The sequence below is a fragment of the Plectropomus leopardus genome, chromosome 9, assembly GCF_026936395.1.
Source record: "Plectropomus leopardus strain MGB_pleo_1.0 chromosome 9, ASM2693639v1, whole genome shotgun sequence".
Taxonomy (NCBI): domain Eukaryota; kingdom Metazoa; phylum Chordata; class Actinopteri; order Perciformes; family Serranidae; genus Plectropomus; species Plectropomus leopardus.
Window position 1 is genome coordinate 37374105 of NC_142184.1, and position 27317 is coordinate 37401421.

At 40.0% G+C, this 27317-nt stretch overlaps 1 protein-coding gene across 2 annotated transcripts in view; it reads right to left on the reverse strand.

Annotated features, from left to right (window-relative positions):
- Nucleotides 1-451: 451 nt before the first annotated feature.
- The window catches only part of LOC121946660 (paired box protein Pax-7-like), an 81253-nt gene continuing 54387 nt past the window's right edge, over nt 452-27317 (reverse strand). For both annotated transcript variants that reach the window (XM_088082680.1, XM_088082681.1), the window contains exons 8-9: nt 14466-14733; nt 452-7248 (exon numbers count right to left, since the gene is read on the reverse strand). In XM_088082680.1, coding sequence (XP_087938806.1) covers nt 7133-7248; nt 14466-14733 — 384 coding nt within the window. In that variant the 3' untranslated portion in view covers nt 452-7132. The remainder of the gene's footprint in view (nt 7249-14465; nt 14734-27317) is intronic.

The following is a 27317-nucleotide window of genomic DNA, read 5'->3' on the forward strand; positions in this document are numbered from 1 at the left end:
AACAGCTGGAGCAGGAAGCAAGGAGTTGCGGCGACTCTGAGACAAGAGGGGAAAACACAAGGTAGTAAGCCGCACAGGCAAAAAAACGAAACACTAGGGAACAGCAAAAATACTGAAAGGGCGTGAGGAACATCTACCATTTGGCAGGAGTGATACTCTGGCAACTCGTAGCTCTGAAGCCATAGCTTAAGTACACCACCAGCTCATCAGGAGACTGCCTGCACCTGGCCCAGCCTAGGGAAGAATAAACCACGCCCACACTCACACTCACAAACACACACACACACACACACACACACACACACGCACACACACACACACACACACACACACACACGCGCACACACACACACACACACACACACACACACACACACACAGGTTAGCGCACAAAAGGGTATGCAGACAGCGAGCACACAAAGGAGGAGGGGTACGGGGGCTGCACAGCAGCCGATCACAACAGATTTTGACTGTTGGGGAAAAAAACTTCAGTGTAACTTTTCAAATTAGCCCATGCAAGTGCATGAACAGCTTTGAATTTACTTTGGGTATGCCTTGGATAAATATTTTAGGTGAAATTTACAGGAATCTAAAGAGGTATAACTCTAGTGTTACACAGTGTTGTCATTACTACCATGGGAAAGAAAAAGCAATAGTAAAAGTATAGCTGAGAACCCCATGTAATGATCTCTTTAGATTTTCCACAGACAACATCAGCACACCTTCATGCTGGCCCTGATAGTAAGACAAAGAATTTAACCAACAACAAGAAATCAAGACAAAAACAGATTTATACATACACGAATTGTCAGCCCATTCTCATTCCCAAATCCTCAAATACTGCAGCTTTGTCAGCAATTTCAGCATAACATACTGATGCCAAAAGCTACCTTTCGCAGTGTTTTGATACTCCGACAATCTGCCGGACGGTACCTGGCACGGCCGTATGATATGCTACTGGATAGTGTCAGGTTGAAACGCTGCTTGTGACGACGTAATATGAGAAGCTTGAGGGTTCCTACCGAGAGAGCACGAGGGTGGTGTATGGGTCTTACAAAGTGCTTGTGAATTGTAATATGTCTCCATTTGTGTCCCTGTCTGCAACTTTGTGTTTTCACTGCCGACTGTTTTTGCCAGGTTTGAAAAAGGGATTCGTAATCTCAGTGGGACCAACCTGGTTAAATAAAAGTTAAATAAATGAAAAATAAAATCAACGCCATACCATATAGGCTATTAAATCTTTTCAGAGCAGCCATGAAGTTGATCATTATTGCATTTTTGATGGTTAGAATGAATGAGTCCTTCCCTTTTCACAGTAGTCTTGTTTGTATGAATAAGCTATATTTAACATTCTGATTTTGCTACCAAAAAAAATATAAATTTCTTCAGCTCCGCTCTGAGCAAATGAGCAGAACCTCCTGCTCTGCTCTGAACTCAGATCTTAGCATCCCACTGTGGTGAACTGCCTTAGCACAATCTGCTTGCTCATTTACAGCCATCAAACATTAGAATATGCTTCCAACTGAGCTAAAAAAGGCACTACCATCAGACTTTCTCCTGTGGTGTCAAAAAGCGGATATTGAGTAACCTGACAACCTAATTTCACAGAAATCCAGATTTTATGAATGTGTTGGTATGTTGATTGTATCTGCTTGTATTGTCTATTGTAATGTAATGTTGTTTATCATGTGTGATAAGTGTTTTTTTTGTGTTAGATATTTATTCTGTTTGTACCTGCCCAGGGACTGCAGATGGACACTAGCTAATAGCTAAATCTGGCATGAATCATCTTTTCTCATTTTGAGAATGTTTTTTATGGATGGTCCTTGTTTAATAAAGACATGGGAGACTAAAATGCATTATTGTGCACTTAAAAAACAATAAACTGATTTTTTCTTATACTTCTTTTTCAGTTAATGACAGGGCCTTATCATGACAATACCTGTCATCTCCTGTCCATCTGACATCCATCTTTCCAAAACTCTGGTCCTGAAGTACACATTGAAGGAAAAAAATGAATTAATGCTGCTCTGTATCTTCTTTTTTAAAATCTCAAACATAATTAACTGAATCATTAATCTCCCTCATAGATTTTAATGCCCACAAAAAAACAATAAATTGAGTGTGTGTGAATGAAGAGCAGGTGGCCAGCACAACCCTGTGGTTTTGGTCCAGTTGTAGAGCTTTAATGAACAGACAGTTACGCCAGTGTTACAGTCAACACACCAAGAGTCTGAGGGGAGTAAATGCCAATACAAGTTTGTCACTAGTCTAATACTTCATACAAGTAGAATAAATTATACTATGGTAACATACACACATGCCAAACAAAAGAAGAACAAAACAAGCAGATAAAGGACCAAGAGGTAAACAGGAGGGGTAGGGGTGAGGGGGCACATCTGTACATCGGATCCTTGATGTTCACTTTAGCTTGCTGTCAGTGAAAAAATATATATACACAAGGTAGAAGGTTAAGTAAGCCAGCATCCATAGAGTTCCGATGGCTCTGTTTGGGGGCTGATATTAGAAAAGCCTCTAGGAGACAGTGATGATCGCCCTCACTATAGTTCCACACGGACACCAGCATCCGATGAGATGGAAATGAACTCATCTAACTCGACTCACTTTTGTTTAATGGCATTTTTAAATTCATGGTGAGCTGAGAATTAAATACTGAGCATCTCTCTGAAATGGCATAAAATACAAAACAAAGACAGAAAGAGAACTCTAATAATGCAGACTGTTGATTTTTCAAGTTTTGTTTTGATTTGTATGGAATGACTCAATAGGTGGAATGATTCTCTGTTTGGTCTCTGTTCACCCTCCAGCCCATTGACCCTGAAGTGGCTTCCACTTTAGAACACAGCACAAAGCTCCATATGGTGGTGTGGTATGGTGGCATCTTTGCAGGCCTTGTTTTTCCTCTCCTGGGCAGTGAAGTGATTCACACGGAGAGCATGGTGGAGTGGAGGAGTGAGGTGCTTTCCCTTTGGTCAGTGTGGGTCATTAGAGTGAGGAAGAACTTTCTGACAGTCTTATGTCTCTGACTGCACAACATATCCTCAGTGGGAGCCTTTATGAAAGTGGTACTGCTGTTTGTACTGGACTGCAAGGAGTGCTGTTTGTACTGCTTAATCATTTTCGAGGTTGACATTACAAAACTTGTCACCTAACATTCGTTTTGATTGTTTGACAAATAAATTCTGTATACCAGAAGTTCTCAAATGACAGCCAATATTCAACAATGGCCATGCAGAGTCAAAACACTGACTGTTTCTATCATTAAGACAAATACCATTTTCACTCAATAGTTATCTTCAATAACCTTCACTGTGCAGTTTTTTTCCATCCCTGTTAAGCTACTGTAAAGGAAACACTCCCACAGCACACACTTCCTGTATATATTTCACATTAAAGGGGATATTATAGAATGCCCCAGGGGTGACGTTATTCTGAGGGCCAACCCAGAGGCTAGAATCGCCCTGATTCCCTTATCAAAAGGCCTATAGGATTTTCTGATACTTACACGTTTTGTTCAGCAAGATAATCTTCACAAATGAACACCACTTTCAGGACATTTGAAGCCTAAATTCAATTGCCAGAAGTCAAAAGCTAATGCTGGTCTATAAACTAACTATAATACGGTCTCATCGCTACCATTATTAGCCTGTAAAGGCGTGTTCGGCGCAGTTTGGGGTGATGACTTATTACTGTCTCATTTAGCCACTTGTTAACAACTACCTGTCTTAAGACACATAGCTTCAAAGTTCAAATAGGGGTAATTAGTTAAGTATATTAAGTTGTAGAGCAAAGCGTGAAAGTCTCTTCAGCTTGTGTTAACTACAGACCTTATTTCAGGCTTCTAACCAAAACCACATTAAAAAAAAACAATTGACTTTGAGGTGAGGGAACTGGAGGTGCTAAAATGGGTTTAAAGACTACTTTTGCTGAAGGGTTTAAATTATAAATATCTATGTCAGAAGTGTAGAGTTTTGTTGACATAGTTTCTCATTGTTCAAAGGAACAATGAGAAAGAGAATTTATAGAGACGAGGTAGACATTAAGGAATTGTTGAGTTTGCATCAACTGCAAATTAAGACAGAAGCAATCAAACAGGGAGGCTTCTTTTACTAAAATATTTTAAAATATACTCGAAGGTAAATTATAAATAATGACTTTCTCTAATGTAAGCTTGTTCCAGGTAAACACCTGGTTCTCTCTGAAGCTGGGGAAAAAAAGGCCATTATTTGAGAAGTTCTGGTATCATCATTTACTGATACAATCTACTAATTTCATTAGACCCCCATTTTTCCTCCCAGTTCACACCTGTTAAAACTCATTGGTAAACTTAATGGTGTCTAAACACATCAATAGTGAACTGGGAGGAAACTTTAAAACTTCAGACTCTGACACCAGAGCAAAATCTTGTATCTGTAGCCATCCTAAAGCATACTTTACTTGTCATGAGCAGGTGACTAGACACTGTCAGTAAGCAATTTGCAGGTCTGCTCAATATGAACACTCATTTTGATATGTTGAAGCGAAACATACTCAGTGTCATATTTCCTCATGGTGCACATTTAGCAAGAATGAATGAGTCACCTATAAAATTAAACAGCACTGTTAACTCATTCATTGTTATTGCAGATATGACTTATTAAAATTAATTTAATATTAAAAGTGTGATTAAGGATAGTTGATGACCAATCCAGTGGTTGTTTTCATAGATGTATGCCCGCAGTAGACATTAAATTAATGAAGAATGTAATTGAAGTGTAAAAGTTGGAACACTAAAACTCAGCCAGGACAAATCTGTCTATTAAGGTCTACTATTTCTGAAAGACTTAAAATATTAATATTATATTTTGCTGAACTCCAGTGTTTCCATCTGTGATGTTGTTTGTGATCAAAAGTAAACAACACACTTGAATTTGAGGTAGAATTCACGAGCCATTATCAAATCATACATACAATTAGGAATAAACAACAAAGACTGTCCAGCTTACTTAATGTAGATGACCAGTGTTTAAGTTGGCAGTCTGAAAGGCATCCGAGGCAGTCTGGTTGTAAATAACTTTTCTTTTCTGATTTGAATAAATAGATTACCAATGTGTTTCAACTTAAACAGGGTATAAAATACACCGGGGGACTGGTGTTCTATTTAAAACTCATCAAGGTGCCAAGGGACATAGATCACATGGCATGTTAGTGGTGCCCAGTTGAAAAAACATCACTCGAACAGAAAAAAATTTAACATAATGCAACTGAATCATTGCAAAAAAAATTGCAAAAATACAAGTTAACCCTTTGAAACCTATAATAAAATTACCTTAAAGATACATTTTTTAAAAAATGCAAAAAACAAGGACATGACCTGGAAAACATGCTTAAAAGTTATAATAACTCTGCAATGTAATTTTAAATATGTAATTAAAGTTATAATATTTTAAATTTATCTTACATATTTTTATAATTTAAAATATAGTTTTTCCCAAGCTTGTTTTGTTTTGTTTCCCTTGACATTTTTCCTCAGATCCTCCTAGGGGACCCTGGGAGTTCCCAGGCCAGACAAGATATATAATCCCTCCAGTGTGTTCTGGGTCTGCCACAGGGCCTCCTACCAGTTGGATGTGCATGGAAAACCTCTAACAAAAGGTGCCCAGAAGACATCCTGATCAGATGCCTGAAACACCTCACCCTCATAGAGGGACGCTTAGAGTGCTTTGCTCAGCTTGCTGCCCCCACGACCTGGCCCCAGATAAGCAGATGAAAATGGGTGGATGGATGGATGGATGTAATGATCCCCCTTAATAATACTTGTCAAGGCTATAATAACAATAATATTGGATACTGAGAGGAAGGTACAATTTGAAAATTTTCACAATGATTCACCCTCAATAACACATATCCACAGCCATAACAAAAACAAGATGACAGTTGTATGCGATGATAGGACTGGCCTTGTTCCCTCCTAGATTGAACACCCGTCTCCAGTGCATTTTACACCCTGATGAAGACTGTCTCGTCGAAACAAAAATTTTGATTATCTTTTTATTAAAAGGTTTTTTATTTACAATCATGATGCCTCAGTTATTTTTTCAGACTGCCAACTATACCATGGATTTCAACATTAAAGAAGCCAGAAAATCACAGAAAGTATTTTTTTATCCATATTCAACTGCCCTGTCCTTGAAGGGCACCTGGGGGTTTGGGGGTTGTTTCTTTTTTAACCATCACCAGCACCTAGTTTCTTGACCCAGTGAAGCACTTCCCAAATTTTCTCCATTATATGTGACAGCACAACCAGAAAAACATGTCAGTGAATGAAACTTGATATAAGTGATCATAGAGGTGACTAAACAGAGTAACACGGCGTGCTCCCTTAAGGTCTGTTCAGAGAGAGTGCTAAGGGAGTCTCTGACGTTTGACAACTGTATCTAATGACAATTTAGTGGCACAATGGATGCAAAAAGAAGTTACTCTGGGTGCTATTAACTGAGACAAAATCGCACCAGAGCTTGAGGGAGTTAGAAATGTTTCAACTTACAACTTAAAGTGTACGTGGCATTAAGTATGACTGTATCATTACAGAATGGCCACAAAGCATGTTTTTTTGGCCCACAGAAGATGTTTTTTTTTTTTTTTGGTAAAACATTTTTAAATAGCAAGTCGGAGGTTACACAGTCAAAATTGATTGGCTCAGGGTTCACATAATAATTGTTAAACTGCAAGTTCACTATAGATATCCAGTTTAAGTTAGATTCCATCAATGTTGTCTACAAAATGTAGTGCAACAAGAACAATTAAAAAACAATTTTCCTAACAACTGATATCCTCGCTGTGGATTTGGTTGGTCCCATGGGGAATGTATAAAGCTTGGTCAGCTACATCATTCAATTCTTAAACCCTTGAGCAACAGTTGCATGAAATTAAAAAAGCTAAATATCACCCCAGTGTGCTGTTTGATCAATCTATTCTATCACACACACACACGCACGCACCCATGCGCACACACACACACACACACACAACATATACACACAAGGTCTCTGGGAGATTTTTATGGATGGTAGCAGGAGGTGACAGTTGTGCTGGTGACCAGGTGTCATGTTGCTTGCATGTTAGGTGAGTACTAGTAGGCCTGGCCCGTCTCAACCTGCAGCAGTCCCAGTACAGCTGAGTGGTCAGCCAGCTTCATCCTGCGCTGACTGGACAGGCTGACATTTTTTGCCAGGTAATCCACTGCAGCTGGAACAGATCAAATACAAAAGACTGAATTAACCATTTGAAAGCCTGGAAATCTCTCTATATATATATACACATATATCTGTATATACATATATTTATATGTGTGTGTATGTGTGTGTGCATGTGTGTGTGTGTGTGTGTGGGTAAAGTATGAGAAAATCCACTGAAAATTAGAAATGACATTAAATAATAAAAATGAAAAAGAAAATTTCTGACAATTTGACAATGCTGAAATGGAGCAGTAACATGCAACCAGGGCATAAAGTTAACACCCGCCAAGTGGCAATGGCGGGTAAAAAATTAGTTTGGCATGTAAAACAAAAACACACCCACCAGTGGCCGATGGAAAATTTTGAATTGCATGTGAGGTTTTGTTTTCATACTTTCTACCATTTCTGCCGACTGTCAAGCTATTTTGACCCTCGCGGCACGCTGTACTTGTGTTGTGATTTGGTACACCGGGAACGGCGTGACATCAGCTACTGGAGTTCTATTCATTCCTTTGCTTGAAGAAGCACGGCGGGAAGAGCGTGTCGAGGAAGATGTGGCGACACATTCCCGATGTGAAGCCACCACAAACAAAAAGGATAAACAAAGAGGCAGGAGACGATCAAGAAGAGGAAAAGACAAGTAAACGGAGTAATGTCACTGTACGACGTTTCAAAGAAAACTGGAAAATTGACGAGGCTGGCCAACCTCGGCCCTGACTGACTTATGACCTGACAAACCACACCATGGGCTGCATACATGATGATGCAGCAGTCACTTTGAAATGAAGAATACCCTAATAAAATAGCAATAATCTAATTTTATCTGTACATAACTGTATTCTAAGTGATGCTTAATTTGGATTTTCATAATGAAAACGTATGGTAATTATTTTAAAACAAATAAGGCATGATTTTTTTATTTGTCCGGTGAAAAATAGTTTTGGCCGGTAAATTTGTGGAGGTCACTAGCCAATGGCTGATGAGGTAAAAAACATATTTTTATGCCCTGCATGCAACGTTTCCAAACTTTTGCCAAAATCTAACTAACTGCCTGTGTATTACTCTCCCTGTGAATTCTGTGGGACTCTGACTCATACTAAGATATAAAACTTCAATCACAATACTTATTTTGCTTCAAAACAACAGGATCCTTCATACCCATAATGCAACCAGAAGCATCTTTCAATAGACCCTCCCTGCCTGGTACACCTTCTGAGTCCTCACTTCCAGTTTGTAATACAGGCTTTTAGTTTTTGCAGTCTTTGAGCCCAAGATGAGCTAACCCTGATGAAATCATCAGGGTTAATCTCTCAGACTAGAAAGAGTTCCTCCAAGGACGCACAAGACATCATACAACTTCTTTCACAGGCTGAGTAGAGCTCATGACAGCTAAATTCATCTTTGTAAGGTCAGTGCAGTGCCCCTTTAAAGCTTTCCACTCTTGTTTAGCTAACTTGCATTTTCAAGTGATTTCCATCCACAGTTCTGGGCTCTCATTTGAAAATGTTGCGTAAGCACTAAACGGCACGAAAGAGGGGTACGCTATTTTCTGTGCAAAAGTTTTGATCTAAAAAAACAATTTTTACCAGAGAATGTGCACACTCATGCATATCAACATTTTAGAGACAAAGGCATTATTACACATACGTATATTGATGCCTCTCACACATTCAATTTCGCCTCATACATCGCCTTTACTTGTAGATCCACTTTATAATAAACCTTCAAAGCAGCAGTGTTATTTTTGCTAATGCGGGCCATAAACACCTTTCATTTGTAAAAACTATAAGTCAACTCGGAAGTCACATCCAATTCTAATTATTTCATTTACTTTCTGTCACCATCAAATTTGATCGTACATGTAAAAACACATAATACCAATAATAATAATAATAATAATAATAATAATAATAATAATAATAACATATTAAATTATGGAATCATCCCAATCAAAAGGATAACTGATGTGGTAGTCCATAACCCCAAGGTTATGTTTAAGCAACAAAAGCACATGGCAACCAATGCCGGAATGTCAACAAAACACGTTGACACAGATGGTTGGAATTTGGGGAAGGAGGCACATTGTCATGATTGGCTGCTATGCCTCCCTCCTCCCCTTTCTGTATGTTGTTGGTTTCTCCCTGTCTGCCTTCCCTTCTGTGTCACTAACCTGTATGTGTGAGAGGGGGCGTGGTTTTCCCACAGGCTGGGCCAGGTGTCTGCAATCTGCTGATGAGCTGGAGCAGTACTTAAGTTCCTGTCTCAGACCTTCTCGTCACCAGAGTATTAGCTCTACGACAGTGGTAGATATTATTCTTTCCTGTATATTCCTCGTTGTTTGCTTCTTGTTTTGCCTCCCTGTGTGGCTCACCTAGCCTGTTTGTCTTTTTTGCCTCAGATCTGCCTAAAGCTTCTAGCTTTTTGTATGCCTCGTCAGCTTGAGAACCTGCCTGCCTGCATTCCTGCCTGCCCACATGCCCACCTGCTTCACCTCTCACTATCCGACGTTCCCTCACCTTACGGATTTCTACCACTTCATTTGATCTCTTGCCTTGGTTTGGACCACGTGGAGACCACTCTAAAGACTTCCCCTCACGCCACGCTCTGGAGAGCGGTTCGAATTCTCTCACCCCCTCCCTGTACATTCAGAACTTGTTAATAAATAACCACTACCTACTGAGATCCTTGTGCACTTTTTTTGTGTCAGTGCTTGGGTTCTTCATAATGTCCCATACGTCACACACAGTATGATGAAGAAAAAAAACATCACATTCAGACAGGACATGAACACTGAACTCCCACATGAAAGCATGGGGTTTGCTGGATCCACATCCACGACCCCGCCCTATAGGTGCCCTCGCACTCCCTATAATTTAGTTGTTACCAGCTGTCTGCCGGCATATATCAACACTGCAAACAGTTCTGTCCGGCTGTGTTCTCAGCTGAAGCTGTCCAGCTGCACATCATGTTGATGCAAATGGTGGCTTTTGGCGTCAAGATCTCACACCAAAAGCACTGTAAAAGCAGCCAGATTTGACAACTTGGAATAAGAACATGCTTACAGAGCTACGTTAGCTGCTTTCCCCTACTTCCAGTCTTTCTGCCAAATTAGGATCATCCCAGCACTGTCAACACAGACAGGAGTATGATATTGATCTTTGTCTAGCTTTATCTATCGTAGATCTAGCATAGCATATTTGAACCACGTGCTAGGAGGCAACCAGGGGGCTTTTGGCATCAGAATTTTAAACTGAAAGCACTGCAAAAGTGGCAGAATTTGATTACTTTACTTAGAACAGGCTAGAACCCCAGGTCACAATTTCCTCCAAAGTCCTCCACTTCATATGGTAACCATCCACCCCGGCAACTTCGCTACAAATTCTGTGTGGTACATGAAGTCAACTCAGTTCCTGAATGGTATAAAAATGTTAAAAGTGAAATAATCCAATTCATAGTTCCTTCAAAATGTATCTGGCAGAACAAATGAATCATATTCAAACGTAATGAAAGACTGGGTATTTCAGTGCTCTGGTAGAGGGGGCAGTGGAATCAAACAGTGTGGCTCATGGATGTATTTGTAATAATTTTCATACAATAATGGAGCTAAATGGCACAGCGGAAAAAGATATATTGAGCTTTGATACACAAGCCATTGTTGTTTTGACTCTGCACATGGCATTTTTTTGATGAGAAGAAAAATATTGAGTATCATGAGACTTGAACATGTATTGTATGTCTGACAGACAGACAGAGAGGCAGGTAGTCACAAGAATAAGTGTGGTTCTTGGAAAGCTGGCACTAATGCTCCGCATACTTTTCCGTCTGAGTGCTGGATGTTGCCCCTCCCTGGTTCAGCTGCTGATAACTTCTCTTTTATAGGGCAGGAGAGAGGAGGGCTGACAGCAGATGTGATGTGACATGGTGTGTTTGGGTGTGCACATGTGTGTGTGTTGTGGCTATCAAGGGGAGATAAGTAAGGCATGTCAGTTGGGATGCCAGTGCGCACAGAAAGGAAGCTGTCACTCTGTGATGAGGAATGAGAGAAAGAAGAGCACCTATGGGTGGGCAGGTCTGTCTGCCAAGATGCCAGTCAACCAGACAGCAAGTGGGGGAGCAGTGTGTGTGTGTGTGTGTGTGTGTGTGTGTGTGTGTGTGTGTGTGTGTGTGTGTGTGTGTGTGTGTGTGTGTGTTTCACAAGGGTTTAGTGAGGCCCTCTAAAGGAAGCTGTTTTTCCTGTCAACCAGCTTTATACTTTAAATCCCTGTTGAGCAGTCACACTGAGAGTCCTCTGCCTCCAAGATTGAGCCTATTCGATAACAAACACTAACACACATGCACAAACACAGGTGCATACAAATATTCACACGCCTCAGCTATTTTGGCAGTATGTACTTTAATCTGTCAAAAGCTTCCTGCATTAGAACAAGAGAAGAGTCAAAAGTCTAAAGTAAACTGTTAAATCTGTCTGCAGGAGAGGGAGGTGGGGTGGAGGGCCACAGCCAAACCACAAATGTCACATCATAGAGGATCACTTTTAGCATCACAGATAGTTTGATGAAGACAAGTTTTATACATACCCGAGTCTTATTGCTCTAACATTAGTAATCATATTGACATTTGACAAAGTCTGAAGGAAAATCTCAGCAATTACTTTAAGGTGGAACAATGTTGTTATAATTAATCAGTGAGATGTGTGGCTGCATCCAAGGAATCATATTGGATGATTAAGAGCGTGGCGCTAACAGCACACCATACTTCACAACAGCAAGTGCACTACTTACTTTCAGCTTTTCATTATCAGAAATACACAATAGAAACCCACAAAATGTTAATAAAAGTCATTCTCGCAGTTATATCCCTTAATACATAGATAAATAAATCTGTAAATCCTTTGAATTCAACTTTCTCTCAGTCACAGAAGACCTGACAAGGCTTAACTGCCTTGTGAACTCATCATAAAACACTATTCTTTCAATCTCGTCAGAATGCTGGCCACCGACCATTTACAGTCCTATAACTTCTCCCTTCACCACTAGGTGTCACTGTGTCTTTCAGCTCAGCAATGACATACAATGACTGTAACAGAAAGAGGAGCGCCGGTATTCAAGACAGTATTAAAAAACATACCTTCAGGATTTCTAAATACCCGATACCACCCCAAGCCTACTTGGCATATCTAACCTCCATGCAGAGGATAGGAGTTCACATTCTGTCACAGACCAGATTGTTTTTCATAATCTGGAACGTTAACCTTGGTTTTCATTTTCAAGTATGTGGCAGGGTTGGCCCGATATAAACTTTTTAAAACCAGTTTGATAATAAGCCAAACATCGGACCAGACCGGTTTGCCAAATTTTACTAGGTTTCACACTTAAGTCAGCAGCTAGTAGCTAAAACATAATAGAACGTTATGACACCATGTCCTAATGACAAATAAACACCTGACACACACATCACATCGTGTAATATTAGAGTTTGTGGCAGATAAATTTGTGGCAATAACAGCAGCCATAGAAAATAGAGAATATGCAGTAGGAGTGTTTTTAGACCTTAAGAAAGCTTTTGACACTGTAGACCATCAACTTTTGTTTAAAAAAATTGCAAAGACTGGGAATTAGAGGGGTAGCACTCTCTTGGTTGAGTATTTACTTGGAAAATAGGTAACAGTATGTACAGATCAATAGCCTCAAATCTGACAAATCACCTGTGGGTCTATGTCATTGAACCACGGTGAGATCAGCTGTGTGCTTGAGATCAGACCGGAGATGTTACCATTTCAAAGCTGAGTGAGTAACCTGCTTGCTATCTTCCTATGTTTGTAACCTAACATTTATAACATAAAACACACGTTTTAGTGTGATATTTATTGGAAATGACATACAATTTATCCAACAGCAGATAGCCTTGCTTGTTACTTGTGATTGACCTTATTTAGGTTTTTGCATTGAAATAAGAATGTTGGTGATTGAAATGTAAAATAAAGCCAGAATTTAAAATTTGTATACATTTTGATTGATTGTAATAAGTCACGCCCACTTAAAGCAATCATTACCAAATTGTATGCATGGACTGAGTCATGACCCTGCCTGTAGCTGATTATGAGACATAAATTTTTTGCATTTGTGGCACCCTCTAGTGGCAGAAGATCCCAAGATGGCTTTGCAAAGCTCAGACAAAGACTTGATTTATGAGTATTAATGTAATAAGTGTAATAAGTTCATAAAGACAAACGTTTAAAAATGTGTAATTCAAAACAGATTGACATATCAGAATTTCCTGCTAAAATTTGTTCATGAAAATATGATTTTGAGAATACTGAGGAAAAAGTTGCAAAATTTGACATTTTTTTAGCAGAAGACCATTAGAGCAAAGATGTTCATGTATTGAAGGATTAGGATGGTAAACAAATTTTGACTCTAAGCCAAACTGATTTTGAGACACTTGTGAAAATGTAAATGTAATTTTTACAGTGCCACCTTGAGGTCAGTTAGAGTCATTTTGTGTCTGAATAGCTGGTGGAATTTGCAGTTCACCTGCCAATTTTGGTGAGCTGTCATCTTGTGTTTTTTTGCTGGACAAACACTTAGTGGAGAACTACTACAACAACAACAACAACAACAACAACAACAACCGGACCCCAGCAGCAAGAGTCACTGCCTGGACCCCAAAGAAAAACCTAACCCAACAACAACAATTTAACACTAAAAATACTAACAGTATCAGTACTAAAAAAAACTAAATCAATTTTGAGTGGGGATCAATGGATCAATAATTGTCTCTTACTCAGGAGAGCCAGACATTTGTCAATGATCTGTTTTGGGGCGGCTGTCTCTGCAATGAGAGCAGCTTGTCCACCTTAATACTCCACCATAAGTCAGCCTGGTCAGGTTCCAATGTGAAGCTAACTTCACTTTCATTTTTTTATCAGCATATAGCCTAAATTGTACAAACAGTACATTGTTACATTTCACTTCATAATCTCTGCTCCAGGACTGCAGCCTCACCATCACTATGACTGTCACATGTCTTCCTCATTGAGGTGCCATATTGGCACAGGGTGTCACTCCCCAACCCATATGTGCAAGTCTGGGGAGGCCTGAACATTCTTGGCATTTAGTATTTAGCACACCAGTCACTAACTAAGTAATTGTGCTATATCAGTTTATGATGGAGAGTGATAAAAGACACAGTAAAGACATCATAATGTTGTAAACTAACTGGACTCACTCTGGCCATACTGACTGTACTGGTAGCCAGCAGCAGCCACTGCTGGGTCCATGCTGTAGCTTGTGGTGCTGTACGTGGGGGGGCAGTAGGACTGGGATGACGGAAGGCTGTCCACCGTCTTAATGGAGGCATCAGCTGAACGCTGGCTGCAGCTTGCTGAGATGACATTGGATGGAGAGGAGTCCAAGGCACTGTGGAGTGGTGAGATAGAGAAGTCGTGCTGTGGCTGTGAAGAAACGCCACTGGGGTTACTCAGGATGCTCATCACCTGCAAACACAGTGAAGAAGACCGCTGTTACACAGACGTCTGTCCAACAACTTTGGCTCAGTGCAAGATATCCCAACAACCATTGGTCAGGCAACACTTTCTCACTCACAATTTGACTGTTGGAGCTACAAGAGGAGTTACTGCATCACATAACTCTTCAAAAGTTGAGCAGAGGTTTTGAATCCACAATTCCTCTGTGAAATTGTGGACTATCAGCTCCCAGAAATCCCTCATAAGTGGCTGCTCCCACGTATAAGGGGCTTGCCTTTCCATCATGGCTCCATAACACACCTAGGTTGCCTTGGATTGGAAATAATGGCAGCTAGTGTGGTGGCTGCAATAGAAATAAAGCTGCTAATGTTTTGAATATCCATCACCATGCTTCTTGAAATGTTATCGCCAGAGGAGAAGTCACAGAATATCACTTAATGGAAACACAGTCATCTCGCAATTGTGTTTTATCTTCATTTAAAAAATATAGCTTAAGTTCTGTGCAATCTGAAATGGAAACCCGGCTATTGTTGTGAACCTCACTCTTAGGTTCATAATGCAACAGGTGAAGCAAAATCAAATAATTCATCAGTTTATGTCCATGCAAGCTAGCATGGCTCTTTCCAAAGTTTAAAAATACACTCAAAACCTCTGAAGCTCACTGACAGCCACAACTGCAAATACTTTGAACCTTTTGGGAAGAACAGAAAAAGTGAAGCCTTGAGTAGTCTGCAAAACAGACCTCACTGGACAAGTTGTGGGAGCTGAGCAGACAGGCCAGACGCATGTCTCATCAGGAAATGCTCATTATGTGGTTTATCCTTTAAACTTCTAAGAAGCAGCTAGTGGCTGTGAATGAATGAGTGTGAATATTAATGAATACAATGTGCATCCTTTCAGATAAATCAAATAATGTGAATGTCCGCAGTTGTTCTAATGAGCCCTTGTTTTGTGTACACTTATATCAGAGGAAACCCCCTTCTTTGTTGGTTTCTAAGCTCTGTCTCCTCCTGCAGCTGCAGCCTGCTGATAGCACAACTACTTGCAGATACTGTAGCCAGGAGCTAATGCAGGGCTTCTTAAACATTCCCAGCATGCATTTCACCAAGACAACATCCACAAGGTGTCCAGTGGTGTCAAAATATTTGCACAGCAGCACACATTTTCTCAACATGCATAAGAAGAGTGTGTCAGGGAAAAAACCCACAATAAAGAATGATTCTGTCTTTCAGAAACTAGATATTATTTCTGTGGTTTGGTCATCAGTCCTTTGGATGATACATTTCATAGCTGAAAACTGGGGACTCTGCAGCAGCTCTGAACAGCTTAAACAAACTATGCTAAATTTACACTGAATGAAGAGAAAAGTGAAAAGCTTATATACACTAAGCTACTCACTGTTTTACCTGACACCATTTTTTCACAGCTATTCCCTTCCAAACAGACCCAACTAAACTGAAAATATGCAATACACTGCGGCCATAAAGGCTGGGGCTCCATCTATATTCTGTTATATATTTATTATATTTAATTGCTCTATACAAGTAAGTACAGTCATGCTTCAAATGCTACACATACAACTCAACCTCCAGCCACATCTAAATGGCAAAAATGTTCATACTTGTCCTCAACAACCACAGGTGGGTGAGAGCTTGCAGTCACAAAGAGGTGCAAGACATGAGATAATGGCACACACTCTCAGAAAGTCTCTCCTCAAAGATGTACATGGTGTGGCACTCGTACTTAACACAACTAAGCGTGATTAAGGTGGAGGGTTCAGATGCTGTTCAACAACAGAGTGCTGCAGGGAATATGTTTTTTTTATAGACTTGGAAGTTAGCATTGGCCTGCACCCCTCATTTAAAAAAGCCTGTGGGATTTTCCATTGGGTTCTGGATTATTCAACACGTTCTTATCTCATTACTTATTGCTGCTTTGCAGTGGACTTCCATGTCTATATCTTACACTCTAGGTATCCCTCTGCTTTGGCTTTTTATGGTCTTGGTCTTGGTCTTGACATCACTACTGTGATGTCAACACAGTGACATGGTGGGATGACACTGCACGTGGTTATGTTTAGGGAACAACAGCACATGGAAACCAGCACCAGGAAGTCAACAAATGTACATACTAGCAGTGATAATTAAGATTAGGTAAAAGAGGCCCGCCTGCACTTTAGGGATGTTCGTGCAACACAACAATTTCCGTCTGGCCACGTTCTCAACTGACATGGACCATTCAGGTATCATACTGTTGTAGCAGGTGCTGCCCAGCCATCTGACGGCGTATCATATCAGCACAAGAGTTTCTGTGTGGCCGCTTTCTCAGCTAATGATGTACAGTGGCATATCATGTGAATGTGAAAGGTACCTATTGGCATTGGGATCTTATGCTGAAAGCATTGCAAAAAAGGGTGTATTTGTGATTTGGGAATGAAAACAGGCTGAATTATTGCAGACACAAATTTGTGATACTTGGATGTTAAATCAAGTAAGAAAATCTTTACCAGTAAATGCCACTTTAGGATTTGGAAGAATAAATGCCATTGCCAGATGTAAAAAGCCAATATTAGGCTATAAAGAAACTACACTACAAAGACCTGATTTAATATCACCACCAAAACGAGGCTGGGAAGCAGTGTTTGGCGTGATTATGTTCTGTAGTCTAATTTAGCTGGTAAGCACAGCTCAGTGAACAGCTTCCAATGTGATCTGATGTACCTTTAAGCTGTCATGGTCGATAAAGGCTGCAGATGTTTAATGTGACAAAATAGTTGATTCCCAAAAGAACGGCTGAAAAATTGCTACCGCTAGCAATTTTGTGAAAGCATTCCTTTCCTTTTATAATGGATTGGGCAGTGTATCCTATGTTAAAGATCGTAAGTGAAGGATTAAAGCACCTTTCCGTAATATTAGGAGAATTAAAATAGCTCTTATAATGGCAGCCTCTTAGATGCTTCTGGGTCATTTCACTCAGTTAGGAACCTTCCCAAGCAAAAAAAAAAAAAGACAGTTAAACCGCAGCCCCAGTGTCTCTATCCTAAACAAACCCTGATGTCCCTGATGTTGGCTGCCATGTGCTTTTGTTGCCTAAACATAACCACGCACAGCATCATCCCACCATGTACTTGTGTCTATATCACAGTAGCAGCATCCTGGAACATCAACAGTATGCTGCAGAAGGATACCTATAGCGTAATTGTTGACATGGAATTCCACTGACAAAGTGGCAATATGTGACGATTTGAGATGAGATTATGCTGTCACTATTCTTTAATAACTAAATCTGAGGTCTGTTCTCCAGCTGCAGTCCATGTTGTTGACCGTACATGATGACTGAGACCAGACCATAGTAAGAGAAAGAACAGAAATTGGAGGGTTAACTAATTCTTGATGTGAACTTCTTCTACTCTACTTAAATGTACAATAAGTGAATTCAAAGTAAATGTGGCTTCATGTTCATTTACCTCTGTCAGGTTGAGCGTGTTGTGGGCGGATACAGTGACTGGGATTAGGGCTGATGTTAGCGGGTTGCTGCTGTCACACAGGATCTATCATCTTCCATGGAATCATAAGTCAGACAGTAATTGCAAAGCACACTGATCATGTCAGTGTTGAATGCAGAGTATCTGATGCAATCAGAGGTAATTATGCAATCAGTTCATGCTCTTTTAGTATAAACAGATGTGTTTTTGTCAGAGGCCGTAATCCTGAAAATCCCAACTCCCCCATCAGTGAAGAAAGAAAGAAATCAATGAAAAAATTGCTAATGAATGTCATGAAGGAGAAATATATAAATATACAGAGATGCAATGACAAACAAGTGCATTCAGAACCTGACTGAACTGAAAGACAAATATCATATCTCACACCTTGGCTGAGGTAATAATATTAACATCCTCGCCCTGGGTACTTTAACAAAACTTAAAGTTCATGTCAAACATTCAATATGCACATTATTTCTGGAAAAAAGAGCAAATCATTTAAGGAAACGCAAAAAATCAATCTCTATTCAAAGCCCAAATTATGCAGCAGCTTTTGACAATATCACACTTTCAAGAGTTTCTGTCAATCTCAATTTGAGTGCTCAAACTGAAGGAAAGTTGGACCTTGAGTTGAGATTTTTTCTTAAAAACAGGAAAAACATTCTAAATTTTCAAATAGTATTCAGGGCTTTTATTTAGCCTGATAACACAGAGAAGCAGGCCTTCTGAAACAGGCTTATACTGGTGACAGGCCTTTCTTTATGCTCATACAGCAGAAGGTCTCACTCCTGTAGCTAGGTTCATTCAGTCCACACCATGGCGAAAAGGGTCGCGGGGCGGCTGGAGCCAATCCCAGCTGTCATCAGGCGGAAGGCAGGGTACACCCTGGACAGGTCGCCAGTATATCGAGAGCCAACACATATAGACAGACAACCATATACACTCACAGTCACACCTAAGGGCAATTTAGAGTCACCAATCAACCTGACCTGCATGTCTTTGGAATGTGGGAGGAAGCCAGAGACCCCGGAGGGACCCTCTTGCTGTGAGGCAACAGTGCTGACCACGACGCCATCGTCTAAATATTAAAACTAAACCTAAATATTTAATTTATATCTAAATGTTAAATCTAAATCTTTATGTTTAATTTATATGTAAATATTAAATCTAAACCTAAACATGCTCTAGCCTTCCCTTTATCCAAAGCAAGTATTCTACATTGAACTGACATGTTCACTTCTGCAGATATTCTGTATCTTAGCAACCAGATGCAACCAACAAACAATGCTTAGGTGGACACAGGGCCGGAGATGAGGGATCTCTGGGATTTTTAGTTTCAGAAAAAGAGGAAAAATAAAACTCTGCGTCAGTAACCATAGTAACAGCACCATGGTAACTGACTCTGTGAGCCTAACCTGCTCTCTCACAGGTTACAAACCGAGTTTCTCTCTGTGTCTTTTCTCCTCCAGAGCCAGACATGTGTTTTAATTCCTCACTGACTCAGTCCGTATCGGAGCACAGCAGTCAGTTGAGGTTTACTGTAGGCTATGTCACAATCAAAATCAAAATCAAAATCTTAGTTTGTTACTCAGAACTATCTGGAGGCTGTTTTCATGCACTGTGTGTTTTCGTATGAAAAGTAATGCTTCAAAATTTGTATAGGTTACATTGCACGTGGTGATGAGGTATAGTAACACATATAGCACATATAAACATATAGCTGTTCATTTTACACAGATGTCGATTCAGAGATGTTACCCCGCTGCCAGCTTAGAGGTGAGACAACCCCAAGACTACAACTGCACCTGTTATACAGAGCAGCGAGGCGCAATAACGGCATTATACTCCATCCTTAAACAGGCAGTGTAAAAGGCCTTTTATCCACAGGCAGAGCCAAGTGGCTCTCTGTGCTCAATGCACAAAGCCCAGCCTCTCACTCAAGTCAGATTTTAAAACGTGGACAGGAGTAGGAAGCAGAACTACCCTGCTTATGAAAAGAGAAAAAAAAAACACCACAAGAGTGAACTGCAGTTACAGCAATCAGGTAAACGTCTCTTCTCCTCCAGAAGTTTGATGTCAGCAAGCCTGTTCTAACTTGCAGCGCATCATTGATTATTGATTAAATATTGAATTTAAATTGCTGATTAGTTGGGCATACTGAGCAATATGGATGGACATTAAAAATATATAGAAAATTTGGGTGAAAATATAAAAACCATATATGAAAAAAAACGTGGTATATTTCATATATTAAAGTTTTTTTCTTTAGATTTTCTTTCAGTCTCTATCTATCTCTCTCTCTCTCTCTCTCTCTCTATATATATATATATATATATATATATATGCATATCCGTATGTGATCCCATTCTTACAAGGCCTCATACTAACCCTTTTTATACCACCTCTCTCCTACCACCACTTCCTTCACTTGTATTCCTGGCTAACTGGTTCCATGTAGTGATTTCAGGCCAACTTGCTGGGGTTGAGTCCGAGGTTGGAAGCTAACAGAAGCTGTTTGCTGGGTAGGTGGCCTCCTGAAGGATGTCAGGTCAAACAGCAGCCAACAGTGGGAGTGTGTGCTCCTGCTCTACATAATGACATGTAAATAAACAGAGAGATGCTCTCAGCTGGAGGCTGACAGACAGAGCGCTGCTGCAAACAGCACACAGCTGGGTCCTGAATGCATTGCAGAGACACTGACAGGAACAGACACACAGTGCAGCAGGAATATCTGTTTGTTCTGGACAGAATAACTGCTTTAAACTTTACCTCTGAGTAGTAATGGTTGAAAACAACAATATTATTTGACCTAGAAGATAAGCAGTGAGGATCTGCCACAGCACAGGAAACAGAGCCGCTCAAGTGGCCGACATTGTTCAGTTTGTGCAGCTCATTTTGTAAGCCTATACAACACTGTGAGGGTGGGTGCTATTGGTTGGTTTGGGGGATGTGACTGGTTGTAATTACTGCACATCACAGGACATTTTACTGTTTGTTTCCAAATTGTGATTCCTAATGATTTTGGTGACCCTTTGATCTATTAGTGTGGAGGACAAATCCTGATGGTTTGCCATCTTCTCCTCTGGTTGCATGATAAGAGCAAAATGTTCACTTCTACAGTGCTTACATGTAACAAGACCACATTTTAACAGACTTAGCTTTTGTGCCACGACATAAATCATCTTTTTCCTCTGCATATTTGCTTTTTGATTCTAAGTGTGGAAGTACTATGTCTGAATACCATTTTAAAGGTGACGTGTCAAATTTAGGGGGATTCGGTGGTGTCAAGTGGTGAATTAAGGATTGCAAACACCTAAAAGTTAAATGTTCCTCCAGTGTTTATTATTCAGGAGTTTTTTTAAGAGCTGAACCATCCACAAAGGTTTCTTCCTCTCCAGAACAAAACTGTGTACTACAGTGGCTGACGCAAAGACGTGAAAACACAAATGGCTGCTCTGGAGTCAGGGTTTGATTTGATGCTCTATGCTACTGTAGAAACATAGCGGTGCAACGTGGCAATCTCCGTAGACGAGGACCTGCTCCATATGTAGATATAAACGGCTCATTGTAATTTCTGCTAATATATCCCCCTAAATCTTGCGCACTGGTCCTTGTAAGGTCAGGGTAAACTATGTCAATATTTTTCATTACATAAAAAAAAAAAACGTCAAATTGTGTGCAGCATATGATGACTCCCTGATCTTTTGTCTCATTGAGAAATTGTGTGCTTCATCATCATGCCCTTCTCTTCTCTGCAGCCTCAAACAGTCTGCAAACTGCAACCTCATTTCTGTCTGAGTCTGGAGCGGCTTGCAGCTCTTTATCAGAGCATCTCTTTATCTTATCCCCATGTGAGTATGTTTTCTCTAGTGGAGGGGACACTACGTCAGAGATGTGAAGGTATCTGAAATTAACGCACCCCCCAGGCCAATCACAGTCAAGTATTTACTGTGGTCATGGTACAAGTGTTTGTAAAAACTGATCACATCAATACAACAGCAGATCTGAGTTTCAGGTTGTAGTGCGCCGCAGCCAGTCAACGCCTACATTTCATTCAAAGCACAGGAACGAGAGGGGCTTAACACTTTTCTACCCACTCAGTCAGTCAGACAGCACCCTGGGCTCTGTTTAGTTTCACTGAGGGAGGAGGAGAGGAGGAGAGGGGAGCACTCTGAGTGATAAATAAATAATAAAATAAATATCCTACAAACATTCCATCAGTGGCTGTGATTTAAATTCCTCAGCTCTTCTGGCAGCTTTCTTGAGTAGGTCTTGTCTTTTTTTTATTTATTTTTTTGCAATAAAGCTCCTTGCTTTGCTTCTTGCCAAACTGAAGCAGCATCTGTTTTTCAGGCGATTTCTAATTAACATCTCCCCCCCTGCCCCCACTCCATTCCTCATTATGGGAATGATGTAAATATATGTGCTCATCCTTTTTGATTTGTTGACACTGGAGCGTGCCAGTTGACAGCGTGCCCAGTCAAAGGGCTTAGTACTACAAATTTTAATAGCAGCTGAGACTAATATTGGGCACCACACTCATTGACATGCAGGTGCAAACAGCACTGTGGTGTCAACAGACTGTGAACTGGAGGGGGTTGCAGGAGGACGGGTGCAGGAACAGGGACGCTTTGTGTCTTTTCAAGGGCAGGGCCTCTCTGCTCCAGCTACTCAATATAATTCAGCACATTTTCACATTGATTTTTTAAAACAGCTTGTTAATGTTAATGGCAGTGTATGTGATAGCGGTGCAGTGTGTGTGTGTGTGTGTGTGTGTGGGGTGGGGGTGGGGGGGGGGTAGTAGTAGTTAGAAGCCCCCCCCCATCCCACCTCCTTATCTCAGGCCGACAGTTGTCAGGAATCACGGGCAGAGGCCTGAGTTAGCGAGGCAGGCAGGCAGGCCTGGGGATATGGATCAAAGAGACAGAGCTGGAGAACCAAAGCAGCTCTGATCCCCCAACACTGAAACCCACTCTGTTCTATCCTTACTCGCCCGCTCTCTCTCTCTATCTCTCACCCTGACATCAAATAGCGAGCCAGAGAACTCCACCATTCCAAAGCAGGCTAAATCTTCCTCGCACAACAAACTGGAGAGGAAATGAGAATGCAAAAGAAGAAATATTTTCCTCTGTGCTCTTGTGATGTGTTGATGTGTTGGGGTCAGTGTGGGCAGTAATAGTTTCATCTTCAGTGGCAGGTCACTAAGTTGTCTGACCTGACAAAAAGGGATTAGTGGTCCAGCCTCACTGACTGAAGAAAAAAACTCATCAGCACTCAGAAGGCTGGAGAGCAAAATAGATTTATAGGAATTTTTCAAAAAAGTGTTGTTGAAAAAAAAAAGCTTTATTTGTGCAGGCTTTCTTGGGGGAGGAGGGGGGGGGGTATTAACACTGATGGTGAAGCTGTGAAAAGGGTTACTATTTACACATGCAGTACCATCACAGGAATGGAATTTCATCCTGTCATTTTGTCTTTCTATCAATAAGACGTGGAATTGGCTGCACACTCCATCTCCACATGAAAGTCAGCCCCTAATTCTTTCCCATTCAATTTGAGAGGAGGAGGCGCAGAAATGGCTTGTGTGAATTACATTCCAAATGCAATATAGCTGTTTCAAATTGAATTATTGCCTGTCAGACGTACAGCACATGGTCTTCCTGTAATTTTAGTGGGATCTTAGGAAATTCATCCTACATTGTTATCTCATGTAAATGCCTGGAAGCATGATGAAAGGGTCAGCGGCAGTGAACCTATAATGGAAAGCTTCAGCTGAGACTCGCAGCCGTTCAGAATAGACTGAGAAGAAAGTAAACACAGAATGCAGCAGCATTCAATGCAGATGCATTTCATGTCAGGATGAAAACACTTTCAATCCAATGAAGTGACTGAAGAAGTTTTTATTTAAATTTGATTGAATTCCTTCCACAGCCATATGTTGGTGTTTGTCCTAACATGTAGCAATGGGTGGTAAAAGCAGTCCTGCCCTACACCCCCAAATATACTGGAAATCTGTACAGGATGGTGCAGTTATTTAAAATTCAAATTTTAATATTTAAAACAAATCAAGCAGTGGAAATTACAAATGACAACAAATTATGAAAATTACTACTTATTACTTACTTACTAATCTTTATAATAATAATTTCTTAATTATTTAATTTATTTATTATAAATATTTTTTTTATCCTTTTGTCATTTTCCAGTTGTTTTCCTGATGTTTTTATTAAAATCCAAAAATTGACATTTTGGTCAATGCATGTATATGTAAAGTCATCAAGTCAAGTCAAGTCAAGTCAAGTCAAGTCAGTTTTATTTATAGAGCCCATTATCACAAAACAGGGTTTGCCTCAGAGGGCTTTACAGTGTACGACATCCCTCTGCCCTTCGACCCTCACATCACCCAAGAAAAAACTCCCGAAAAAGAACCCCTGTAACGGGGGAAAAAAAAGGAAGAAACCTCAGGAAGAGCGGCAGAGGATGATGAGGGATCCCTCTTCCATAAATAACAAATGAAATACAATCATGGCAAAAAGGAAAGAGAAAGAGAGAGGGGGGGAGGGGGGAGAGGGGTAGAGAGGCACAGCAATAATGGAAACAGACGCATGTCATAATACAATAAAGATAGGTGTGAAATTATCAAAAGCACTCTATGATGATATTGTGGGTATTGATAACAGTCTCATGCATATATTGATGGGGAGGTGTCCAAAGGCATGATAATGGCATCGGCGCGACCAGGACCAAGACCACAATCAGGGCGAGCAGGGGGTACAGTATCAAGTCCTACTAAAAAACATTTTCATGACGTGACGTAGGTTTCTGAATGATGATGTCGCTACCTCTCAACCCACATATTTCTGTGGATGTCACGTTAGTTTGGTCACACAGTAACACAAACAAACGAAATGTTTGAAGTGGCAGCACCAGCAGATCCCGTGTGCTGTGAGGTAAAATTCCTCCTTCTGTCAATTAGTCTGGTGGAGCTCCAGTCTCCCATCAGTATTGTCATGTGACAACAAGTTAAAGTGATAAAATCATCTGAATATGACATACACTTAAGAAAATAATGTTTTTTAAAGTGGCTCTACAGTGGCCAACGTAAAAATAAAATCTTATTGCTGTTTTATCAAGTTGGTTAGTGTAAACTGCAGCTGACTTGGGAATTGCAAGTAGTTGTAAATTTCAGCCCATCTTGTTGAGGAGTATTTGGTCTGAACTGGGCTAAGTGGTTCTTGAGTCTGTTTTGTCTAGAACATGAACCTGGACTTGTGTATAAGTCAATCGAACTGGTATCGAACTAGGTAATTTAACAAGTCAGTCAGTCAGTCAGTCAGTCAGTCATATATAATTGATTAAATAAATATATAAACAAATAAATATAGAGATGGATCAATTAAGAAATGATAGATAAATAAATTAATACACAAGTACAACTTAATATACAAATAAATAGAAAAGATATATGAATAAATATAACAAAATGGTTCATATTAGATAATATATTAATATAATAATCCAGCATAATAACTACTGCCTCAAAACTTTTTAGAAGGAAAAAAAAAGGACTCTGTGTTAATCACTGATGTGTAATTTTACCTTACAGAAAACGTGGAGTTACTGGTCTACCACTGCCTCTTATCTGTTAGTTTCTGTCATTGTGTGATTTCGAAACCAAACTTATGTGGCATCCAAAGGCTACATTGCTTTTGTGCCCTGCTACTCCCGTCTGCTTCTCCAAACTGGAAGTATGCCGACTGGCAACTACTGGCAATACACTGACTGTGTCTTCACCTGGTTAATAGTAAAAATAATGATAATAATAATAAGAAGAAGAAAAAGAAGACAAAAATTGCACCATCTTTCACTTGCAATCTTAAATCCTCCAAGCTAACACTTTCCTCTCTCCAGCAGCCAGATCTAAATCGCTTCTTACCTGATTATACCTCAAAACTTCCCTTTAATTAATTTCAAAGATTTAAAAACATCTTTTCTACACTGTGAAACAGCCTCATGTACGTTAATAAAATAAATTATTTTTTTATTAGAATAGGAGAAAATGTCCAAAAAACTAAATATCTAACTTTGATTATATTATAAGTAAATGTATGTTACAGGAAAAAAAAATTATAATAAAAATTATTTGAAATAAATACTGTTTTTATTCTCAGCACTTTGTTAGGTCATTTTCTTGCTTATTTTGCTGTTGTTGTTTTTTTTACTTTTTTGTGCAGATTTTCAGGTAATTTTCTTCTTAATTTGTCTTGTTGCTTCTTGCCTCGTCCCCATGTTTTTGAGAAAAACCAAACCAATTTGCTAAGGTTTCAAAGGGTTAATATGGCAGCAAACAGTTTTTGCTATGAAAAGATATAGTGGAGTAATGGCATTCTAAGGAGAGAATACAGTCTCTCTCTCTCTCTGTGTTTATGTTGTAATCATTGCCTGGCCCATTCCACCAAATTTCAGTTGACAGATTCAGCTGGTATCGTCACATAAAATAGCAGCTTCTTGTTGAAATAAAAGACAGGGACTCATAATCAGCACCATGGACAGAGATGTTCAGCTGTTGTCAGCTGTTGCCAAGCAGTGTGCAAAAAACAGTTAGGAGTAAAAATGGTGACCACAACAGACAAGACTATTGATGTGATGACTATTCTAACTCAGCATGTCATCTCAACATGGTGGCTTGTTTTTACTTTGCTCTGCTCCATTCTTAAGACCATGACAAAACCAGTATGTTGGCATGGCAACACATCAGTGTAGACATAAAGTGAGGCTAGACTCAGACAGATATTGGTCTCTGGTGATGGTTCTTTACGACATCAATTGCATGTCTAACTGTCCTAGAGGAGGGATCCCTCCCTTCCCTGAGTTTCTACCATTTTCTTCCAAAGGCCTCCTCCTCTGTTACCATAGTTAACACTGTTAGCTGCTAGCCGGTGCAACCGTCAACATTTCATGTTGAGAACTGTTTGCAGTCACCCTGAATCAGACTCTGAATCACAGATCCCCTTTACACCCTCTGTTCTAATCTTCTCATATGCAGATTGTACCTCTTTTCCAATCAAATCACTTGCTCAGAACTTACTGTTGTATACTCAAAAAAAGGTGT